Here is a 10,989-nt window from a genome sequence, read left to right as displayed (position 1 = left end):
CGTTTTTCGGGGTCTTTACTGTCCTGTGCTAATTTTGTGAATGCAGTGTCCGGTTGAGTCTAAAAGGTCTGAAAAAGTGTTGTCTCGAATCGGTTACATCACAGCGGATTCGCGAGGCTTCTGATAAGACCGCAAGATGAGTTTCCAATCACGCAGGTGCGTACGCAGCCGTAGTCTTTCTGTTCTATCTGGGCCTGCTCGAACGCGCGACTCCCCTTCATGATGGTCATTCATTTCGGCTTATCCTTTACGCCGCCGCAAAAGAGTTTGTGTCATTTGTCCTGAATTTTGCCTTGCAACGGCGCGACGCAGCGCAGATGCATCTAAACATAAACACGGAACAAAATGCGCATTCCTAGCTCGTACAAGGGATATTTAGCGCTATTAATACGTTAGGATTTTTAGGTAAAAGCTATAAAAGCTGGAACAGCTTAAATTTTAAGGCCACTTAATTGTTTTGGTGAATATTTAGTTTGTCTCAATATAGGTTTGTAGGTGGATTTATTTCTCTTATTCTAGTCGGTGTGGTAAGCTCGAGTATTGATTTTTCGGTCTGTGTTAGCTGCCTACACAATGGAATAGCCAACCATAACTACTTCATATATTTGGGGAGTAAATACAATGATTCTGCTGTTTTTCATTTTTTAATGGGGTGTCTTCCAACTTTACTAGAATGATGTTTGCCTATGTATGGCTTTTGGCAATACGCTAAATGTTAAATATTCACCAAAATAATGTCAGTTGCCTAAATAGATATATATTCACTTTGTAAGTAAGTATAATGATCATGTAGATGTCTTCTTGCGTATGTACTTGTATCTGAAATTCTGAGCAATTTCGAGTGTTATAGTGAAACCTAAGTGCCTAGGCCATGTATGACATGAAAATGCAATTAGGAAACTAAAAAGTTCTGTAAGGACTTTGTATTATGAAACACCGATTGCCAGTTAAGGCATATTATTTCACAGTATTGAATTATCTTATTAGAAATTCTATTATAAAAACTACAATTAAACATTGTTGGTAGTATTGATTATCTAGTGTAGGATCTGAATTTATGTATGTATGCAAATTAAAACACTTCTGTAATATCTTTGAATAAAACGGACTGATGTCAATCAGTCAGTTTCAATCAATCAGGATGGTATGATGTGCCAATTTGATGATAAATATTGTTTTAAATTGACACAAGGCTCTATAATTGAAATTTTTTTAATACACTCACTCATAAACCCGCAGGAGGAAAATCCTGTATCGCGGGTGCTATTGACACACACATACACAACCACAAATTACACTCAAACTCACGAGAGAAATAAATTTAGGCCATACAAATACTTCTCCCAGCCCAGGAATCAAACCAGTGACTTCTGCATGGCAGACCGACATGGTAACCATTTGGGCATGAAGGCAGTGACTTTTTATTACACAGCTGCTTAATATAAAATTAATATTTTAATAGATACAAAAGCTGTACATCTTAGTTCTTTCTTGGCTCCGTCTGCATGTTGTTTGTGAACTATAAAAGGACAGTAAGGGCCATTTGGGAAACTATGGCCTAAACCCTCGCCTGAGAGGAGACCCTTGCCCAGCAGTGGGACGCTTAAATGGGTTCAGACTACACATTTTTGTTCGAAAATCGCCTCTAGTGCAACGGAACAAGATACGTCAATGTGTAGCTTGATGTGCTGGCGTGTGTACCTTCTCATGTGATGTGAGACCCATTAATTAATTGTAATTATATACTTTCTTTAGGCAGTAAGAAGTACAAGTGAGAAAAGTTCCTAAACAATCATTGAGTGAGAAGTGAATTAAGTACCAATGGTGCTAGAGACCAACGGGCAAGAGCAGGAGAAAACAGACTATACCATCATGAACTCTGCAGTCAGCAGTGAGTCCATGGACATGCCGGATGAGGTAGGTTTCATTTGAATGCATGTCACATGTTATAGTGTCGTATACAGTTTTCAGTACAGGCATTATATATATGATAAATTCATTCAAATTGCTTAATGCAATGATGACGTGCCAGAGTCTATATACTAATTATTTACCTGACCTTAAGCTAGGGAATTCCGAAAAGATCTGAACACCCTGACCTGAAGTAATTTAGAAAAGTTCATTTCCCATATTGGTCCTGCCGCAAATCGAACTCGGAACCTAGTGCTTTCTGTGTTAACCGCTGCGCCGTTAAGGTCCTCAAATTGTATTTAGTATCGACTTCTTAATGTGGCTATCCATTACGCTCGCGCACCGACTATCCTCCGTACATCTGCAACCGCTCTAATGGAGACGTTACACGCATCACTGCAAGAAAACCAAGTGCTCCATGACTGCTTCGCGCATGCGACTCCACATTTTTCATTTGAACATTGAGCGAACATGTCCCCAGAATCAGTAGCTAGAGTGCGGCATACATTTTCATTGATTATGTTTTTCACGTTGCTTGCAATGTTGCATGGAAACATATCCACTAATGGAGCAGTTGCAGGTGCGCGAACGTAATGGATATCACCCACCTTCAGGTTTTCGCGATTGTTACACATAGGAAATGAAACACTTTTTTTTTCAGATCTAAATCGCCTATGTTTGTTTTTTTTCGAACAAACCAACGTTTCGGGCCTTTTACAGGACTCCAAGTCTGCTAATTTTAAATCATATTAGATGTGTGTCAATGGCAGGATTTTGTACATTTTATATTCTGCTAAAAGGTTAGAGTAATGGCTTGGCAATGTCTAGCCATCGAGCTGCTATTCAACTACCATTGCAATTTTTTGGTATTCTGGGGGCCTACCACAACCTCTTAAAACAATATTACTTTAACCTTACATTGACTTTTCGTACCATAACGCGCCTAACGTAAGCTTATTGTAATGTTAAAACTATGATGTTTTATTGACAGCTTTGTGACTATTCATTCACTCAGTTCGTACTATGACGCGACTTTAACATTAAAGTAATATTGCTCTTATGTCAAATTTAGCAATCTTAGAATAGTTACTCTGACGCAGTGGAAACAATATTATTTTCGAATTTAATGTCTAAATATTGATTTGTAATGATTAAAAGTTAAGTTGGATTTATTAATTTACATAAATCTCTATATTTTGTTTCTTTTTTATTTAATAGTACATAGGAAAAGGATGATTTCTCGTTAAATAAAAATACGCGATGTTTAATTCGTAAAATTATGACAACGACATCTATATGTATGCTCCTTGACGACACTAACAGTTGACACCAGACTATAATTCCGAATTCACAACGTGACTGTCAAGACTCAGCTTGTTTTATTTATTTTTCTTCATGAAAATGCGGAAAAATAATTGAAAACAACATACTTTTAATAGATTTTGTTATTATATACTTTTCTTTTTTTAACTGTTAAAATTCTCTGAATGTGAATAACAAAGTACTTAAACATTATAAGACGATGCGGAAAAAAAGAAAGAGATGGCATTACATATATAGTTCATGTAGCGTTATTTCTTTCCTATTTTTATTAAGGGATAGACAATATTGGGAAATCATTCGTTCTTTCAATCACTTTAGCAATAATACACTACTTGGTTGACAGGTTTGTCATGGTACGAATATGAATAATATTATAATAAGATTACATTGAAATAAGATTGTTTTTGGATAGGTTATGGTAGACTCCCTGCTCTTCTATGACTAGTCGATAGCACGTCGATGACGTAGTGTATTAATATTATTTACTCATAATATTTAATTTGAATTTTAAATCATAGACACCCAACTGCCATTGCAATTAGAGTTTAACAGAATAGCAAATATTATCATAATTACAATATCATTTCAATGACCAGTGCTTTCAACGGTGTTGAGTAGCCGTGGAGATAATTTTCTTCTGATTGTAGCACATTATTTCCAATACAAGGCGATCATGGTGTTGGCAGTTGAAAAATAAAACCATGTGCATTTCCACAGGATATGTCCCAAGTGGACGGGTGTGGGCTGAGCGGTGCGTCAGACGATGAAGATGACTGCGGCTCGTCGGCGGCGGGGTCTTCGTACGACGAGCCCGCGGACATAGTCAAGACAGCTATGAGCGACGAGGTCACCAAACAACTGGCTGCAGCTGGTGTGTATTCCACATTACAGTAACCTGGACACATTGTCATAATCACCACGGATGTTCAGAATGAAGCTGCCGTCCAATAAATATGACCCAGGCCCTGTACTCTCTTTCTCCGTCCGAAGGAATAACTGTCAAATAAGTAATACACGACTAAATCAAAAGACGCATGAGGCAAACGAAGCTTCGTACTTGACATTGTCGAGTATTGCTTATTTGACAGAAATTGTTTCGGACGGACCCCACATACTGCTGTCATCCAGTTCCTGATATCTACAACTGAATAACAAAGTACACATTTATATTTTTTGGAGCTAAAATATATTATATACGTGGTTATTTGTAAAACACAACCTTGTAGGACTATATCTGTGGCTCTAGTAAAAAAAGGGGTACAAGTAAAAAATAGCGAACTTTACAAGGAAACATGAAAAAACACTTAATGCTTAATATCATATTAAGCTTTAACTGTTTTTCGTCTCCTTGTGAAGTTGTCTTTTTTTACTTGTACCCCTTTTCACTAGAGCCACAGACATTACTAACATCGTAAACAATAACTTGTTCCATGGCTTTTTACAATAGACAATAAATTAACCAAAAATAAATTTAAGTTTTTATAGGTCTGTCTGACACTTTAGATCTGTACCTGGTAGTAATTACAAACATGCAATGGACTTCCCCAACAGACTACCCGCACTCGTGCGTTTTACACAGTTGTCACCATTTAGAACGATCTATTTAAATATTCTTATTTTTGTATGAAAGTAAAATCAGATGAATTATTAAAAGTCATGGAACAAAAGTTAATAGTTTTACACAATTTTCACATTCACACGCACACATTATCATAACTACGCACTTTTTCTGTTTAGTTGTTTTTGTATAATAAAAATGTGGTTTATTATAAATATACAATTGTTAAAAATATTAATCTGTGTAGCCTGTAAAGCACAGTTTATGCTAAGTACACAGATACTGGAGATACGTTACATTTGACAATTTTGTCTCATTGGATATTTTTACTGTTGAGGATTAGAAGGAAATTGGGGTCAAAATATAAACAGTTAAAAATGTGTTACACGAAGTCTTACAAAAAGGGAAAAAAGAACGAAGTGCAAAGACAAAAGATATAGACCAATTAGAAAATCGTTCGTAAAAAAGGTCTTAAACATCCGCTATCCGGCCGGATATTGTTCTACTATGCGATATCCGGCCGGATAGTGAAAATAGGCCGGATACCGGATAGTTAGCGGACATCCGTTTCATGTCTAAAATGTTCTCACAATGATATTCTTCATGTTTGCAATAAATTTTGTAAACTTTAATAATGTAAAGAACTAATTTAAAACATAAATTTTTAGGGTTTTCAATTTATTTACAAAAAATCTTAAGAATGTTCTTGCTTTTTCATTTTGTATCAATAATGAGCACACTCATGTGCATGATTATTAACAACCTCGGAGGCTCATTGCTTAGCAATATACGCTAAGAATTTTGTTTAAACTAGCTTTTCTAAATTAGCATGGGTGTTCTGGAATTATTTTGTGCCCTGGAGTTAATTTAATTACGCTGGTATTCATAGTACTGGGAATCCCCTAATTTGACACCACATAATTGGTATGATTGTCTGGCACTATTGTTATTAAATTACAAAAGCGTGATAGTTTCACACAATTGCTTGTAGTATATATAGACTATATTCATAGTCTTAACTGTAACATGTGAAGCGTATTGCTTGGTTAGCAATTAAGTTTTTATTTTATTTTAAACATTTTATTTTAAATTACATTATTTTGTCACTTATATTCTAGAGACCGAACTGTAAACATGTCTCTTTAAATCTACATATTTCACCATATCATTTACGTTTGATAATATGAGAGTTACGAAATACATTTTTTTCTTAGGGGTATACATCAATTGTAGTAGTTCAAGTGATTTGGCTGATATTATGCAACGTCAGCACTAGCCCATGTGACGCATGGGTGCAATCCACGCGATCAACGTGGAATATTTACAGTAACGTGTTGCCTAATTATCGGAAATTCTGGTGGAATTGGTGCGGTTACAAATTTTCCGGGTTTTCGCTACACCAGTGCTCTCGGATCGAATGCGCTCGTACGAGTTATCGTATAGCAGTCCACTTGGATTTCGATTTACACCTTACAAGTTCATCAGCGTCCGGGTAGCAGTTGTTTCCTTGAACAACCAAGATGACGAAGACTGATATGCTGTTGCGAGGTGGAGGAGTTGCATCAGATATTTTAACGGGTGAAGTACAAACTCATGAAAGGGAAAAAACAAAGCAAGAGAAAATTTTGGACCAGAAAATGGATTTTAAGGCATGACTAATCGAGTCCTTCAAAATAATTTTGTCGGCGAAGTGGAAAGAAAGATAAAAACACGTTTAAAATCCTTTATTGTCACGTTAATTCCATTTTTTCTTAGCTGGCGCCATTTTGTTTTTCGTTAAATGATCCGAGTATACTCGCAAGAATAGAACCGTGTCCGAGTCCACACTGATTCAATTTATTGAGTTCAAATTATTATCTTGCTTTGTTTTTTCCCTTTCATGAGTTTGTATTTCAGCCATTAACAATTCGTATACCTCGCAGCAACAGATCAGTTGTCGTCATGTTGATTGTTCAAGGAAACAAATGGACGCTAATGAACTTGTAAGGTGTAAACCGAATTCCGAGTGGAGGACTCCTAATGACTAGCTCGTACGAGCGCACTAGGTCCGAGAGCACTCGTATAGTGAAAACTAGGCTTTACAGAAATACCCCCACCCAACGTCTTCAGTGGAACAGAAATAGCAAAGATAGCCGAAATCTGCGTAGGACAATTTCTCCTTCGGCCGACTACAAAGTCCAGAATTCTCTTAATTTTTTTATAATGTGAAGTGACGGGACGGGCAAGCCTGTCCATAACAGTGACAATGTCACTCAAAGTTTTAAATCACATTGATCTGAGGGGCACTGCCACTGCGCACGTCACCCTGAGACATAAGTTGAGAAATCCCATGTGCCTGTAATTTCACCAGCACCCTTACCCTTCAAAATCAGAACACGGTAGAAATATGTAAGATGGCAGTACTTCCCTGGACGAACTCTTCCACAAGGAGCTCTATTGCAACTAGATCTCTGCTTATGTCTCTGCTTTGCTTTCTTCTTCCGAATACATTCGGCAAAGACATGGAGCACACCACCGGCATGTTTTTCGGCCCGAAAACTAAGTCGAGTAGGCATTTTTTTGACAAACGCGTACTAACATCGTCTATCACTCTGTGAAAATTATAATTTGTGAAATAATAAGCAACATTGTTTTGTTGAAAAACGTCGAGTGTTACTTGAGCACCAAGGTTATAACGTAATCGTGACGCGTAAGTCCTCGTTTCAGACTCGTGCTTTACTTGTCAACTCATTTGAAACAACCTACTTTCCGCCCTAGTAATACAATGTAGTATTGTATTTCGTACTTTGTCGCATGTCACGAAGAAGGGAAAAATACAGCAGTGGTATATGCCATCTGGAGTTTTTAACACTGCATAAGTCATATTCCTGCGATGGCTTAGGGTTCCCACTAGTTCTATTGAGAGAATTAGTGAGAAAAAATAATCGGAGTAGTTATCGCGTAACATACACAAAAAAATACAGTCGAATTAACCTCCACCTTTTTTAAAAGTCGGTTAAAATAATTTGAAAAGGAATTACCTGATAGTGTTTATTACTTACTTGGAATGATTTTTAGTAGTTCTATTATTCTTTAAATATAATTTAATAGAACTACTGAATAGAACTAGTGGGAACGAATCGACATTAAACCCAAAATAGACGTTTTGACGTATTTCAACCACACGGAAAATCGGTTTTTCGTCATTAAAAATACAAATTCAACTTATTATGAATCACAATATTGTAATTTTGACTACATTCGTCTACTAAAAAATCTGTTATATTCGATTGTTATAAGAGATATATTTCAATGAAATCTTCTCTCACGTGTTCCGTAATAAATACTTCAGGGGACTATGAGCTTATTTAACAGTAAAAGAGTATATTTTATTGTCAAATGGAAAATGTGCAATGAATTTTTCGATGAATGTGCGCGTAAGGTGGCACTATTTCCCTGTATGAACTTTTTCACAAGGAGCTCTACTGCTCAAAATTACTACGTAATGTTCCATTTTGAAAAGGGTTTAGTAATGTAAATATTTGGCGACATAATTGTAAGATCAGTTAATGAGAAGAAGCGTTAAATGTTACTACATGTTATACAAGTGCGAGTGAAGGACGTCACTACACGAAGACACTATTTCTCACCTTATTCAAGGCTTCAGCTACCCCCAATTCCAAATGTACTGATTTTATGCTACATCAGCTTGATTTCCAATTTTTCCCGTATTAATATTGTCCATTTTGCTTGGGCCGAACGGCAGAGACACTGGCTTTATTTAAATTTTCTTTTTTTTTTTTACAAACGAATTACAGCGATTTGAAAAGTGTATACCGTATGCTATACATGTTCTGTTTAGTTCAGTTGATATAAAAAACAAAAGAAAAAACATTGATATACGTAACGTACCTTGTAAAATTTCGAAGTAAGTTTGTGTTTTTTTATCTATCGTGAAAATTTTAGGAATCGTGTTTTCACACTGTACACTAGATACGGTGTATCCTCAATTTTACTAAGTATTTTTTACAAAGTACGTGATTCAACACTTGAGAGACTCCTAAGATTAGTACATTCATATTTTTGTTGTAAGTTATGGAAAAGAGTTGAGGATTTTATTTATTATTAAATACATACACGGAATTATATATGTGCCAAACAACCACACTAATTAGATTAATTACCATGTGAGACCAAAAATAGGGAATTTCCTGTAATCTTAAATACTAGAGCAGCAACATCTCTAGGAACACTACCACACACAGATCATAACCAATTTAGAGAAGATCGTTTCCTACCGGGAACCTTGGACCACGTTAGTGCGCTAACCACTGGGCCAGAGGTTGTCCTTTCATTGTATCAAATCAACATTAGCATTCACAAACTACCAAGGAGCCATGTCATCTGCTTTCACTTCTAGTGATTTAAATAAATAGCAAAACGTGTTATAGGCCCTGTGGGTATGGCTGCAGCAGCAGCTATAGCGTCCTCGAAAAAGCGCAAGCGACCGCACGCGTTTGAGACCAACCCATCGGTTCGCAAGCGCCACCAGAACCGCCTGCTTAGGAAACTTAGAGTAAGTATACTTTTTTGAAGTTTTTTTTATCAAAGCTGCTGGATTATAATGCACTGCAAGATTTTTTATTTATATCATCTCACACTCCCTTTATTTCTTTATAAGTTAGTTAGTTTGTTTTTTGGCGAGTAGGTAATTACTAAGTGTTGCGAAAATGTATATAATATAGTTAGTAGTTATATAGTTATAATTTAATGCTCATTAATCAACTTAATGTGTGCCTATCGGTGAGGACCTATATTTGACTCTCCATTATTATTTCAGTTTTTACTCTGTAAGATAGCCGTTGGTCCTGTAGTAATTTGGCCTGCTTTGTACCAGACTAGAATTATAAATTTCTCAAACGCCTAAGGTTGATTTTGACCTACCTCACTCGAAAAGGCAAATAAATCTATCGATTCACTTTATGACGCTGAATAAGCCTCAAAAATATCTATTTGTTTATTGTATTTCCACACGGGCCTAATGCGGGTACCGTTTTCAACATACAGGTTTCAAAACAATTTTTTTTCGCCTTAACCGAGCGGTGTTGCTTCTACACGTTATTTGCTGCCACGGGTACTCGATACGTCGGTCTCTCCATTGAGTAGCTACCATTCTCCTACTGGGCTACTACCGTTTTGACTTACTCAAACCAATTATCTATCTAATATATATCGCAGACAAGAGAAGTTGTTGAAGTATAAAACAAACTTGACCCCTTACTTCGCGTATCAGAAAAAAAAATGTGTGTTTAGAAAATGAAACTGTTTCGACTCATCCGAAGAACAAAGTCCGATGTGATTATTAGCAAAAAGGGAATAAGTACGTTAAAAGAATAATTTCGTTATTCAAACTAAGGCCTATGTGAAGGTGTTTTGAGAATTTATGTATCTTATTTCGTTTCGGAAATATAAAATATAGAATCGATCTGACATCCACAGCGAAGAAGAACGAACGAAATGTACTATGTCCTGAAAACAAGTAGACTTGCACATAGATCGTTGTTCTACGGATGAGTTGATTTATCGTGTATATTTTTTGTTTTTTTTTTTTTATAGAAATCAATGTTTCAAGTTTTGTGTTTAAAAACACTCTTACTTCTTAACAGTCAACATATGGTGTTTCTGTAATTTATTCTTTGCTATGGACATACTAACATTATTTCTATCCAATAGCAAACCATAGAAGAATTCGCAACCCGTGTAGGACAACAAGCAGTGGTTCTGGTGGCCACCCCCGGGAAGCCTAACACGTCGTATCGCGTGTTCGGCGCCAAGCCGCTCGAGGACGTCGTCAGGAACCTTCGGTGCATGATCATGGAGGAACTGGAGAACGCCCTCGCTCAGCAGGTTAGATCATCTTTTTTGTTCAATCGTCAAAGGGTTATGAAAATTCGAGCAAACGGTATTTCTGGAAAATGTCATTTCGTTTTTCTGATAGGTAACCCTTTTCCCTATATCATGACTCCTTACTAACATTTAGGCAAATTTTTCGAGGGAAAGTATTTTCGTGTTAGCATTGTGACGATGCGACCACTTTCATCGTCATACCACCTTTTTCTCTGGTTCCTGGCCACTTATTTTTGAAATTTTGTATTGTTTCTTTTTCTTTGTCATTCTTTCATTCTTTTTCATTCTTCGTTCCATTGTCTCTTCCATGA

General features: G+C 36.5%; 1 protein-coding gene across 1 annotated transcript in view; it reads left to right on the top strand.

Moving 5' to 3' along the window:
- Positions 1-20: 20 nt before the first annotated feature.
- Positions 21-10,989, top strand: part of LOC113229902 (DNA-binding protein Ewg) — a 20,852-nt gene continuing 9,883 nt past the window's right edge. The window contains exons 1-5 of the mRNA XM_026463594.1: positions 21-156; positions 1,756-1,917; positions 3,952-4,105; positions 9,223-9,347; positions 10,505-10,747. Of these exons, the coding sequence (XP_026319379.1) occupies positions 1,822-1,917; positions 3,952-4,105; positions 9,223-9,347; positions 10,505-10,747 (618 nt within the window). The 5' untranslated portion in view covers positions 21-156; positions 1,756-1,821. The remainder of the gene's footprint in view (positions 157-1,755; positions 1,918-3,951; positions 4,106-9,222; positions 9,348-10,504; positions 10,748-10,989) is intronic.

Source organism: Hyposmocoma kahamanoa, unplaced genomic scaffold (assembly GCF_003589595.1).
Source record: "Hyposmocoma kahamanoa isolate Upper Pololo Valley unplaced genomic scaffold, ASM358959v1 63, whole genome shotgun sequence".
NCBI lineage: Eukaryota > Metazoa > Arthropoda > Insecta > Lepidoptera > Cosmopterigidae > Hyposmocoma > Hyposmocoma kahamanoa.
This window is presented reverse-complemented; position numbering and strand designations above follow the sequence as displayed.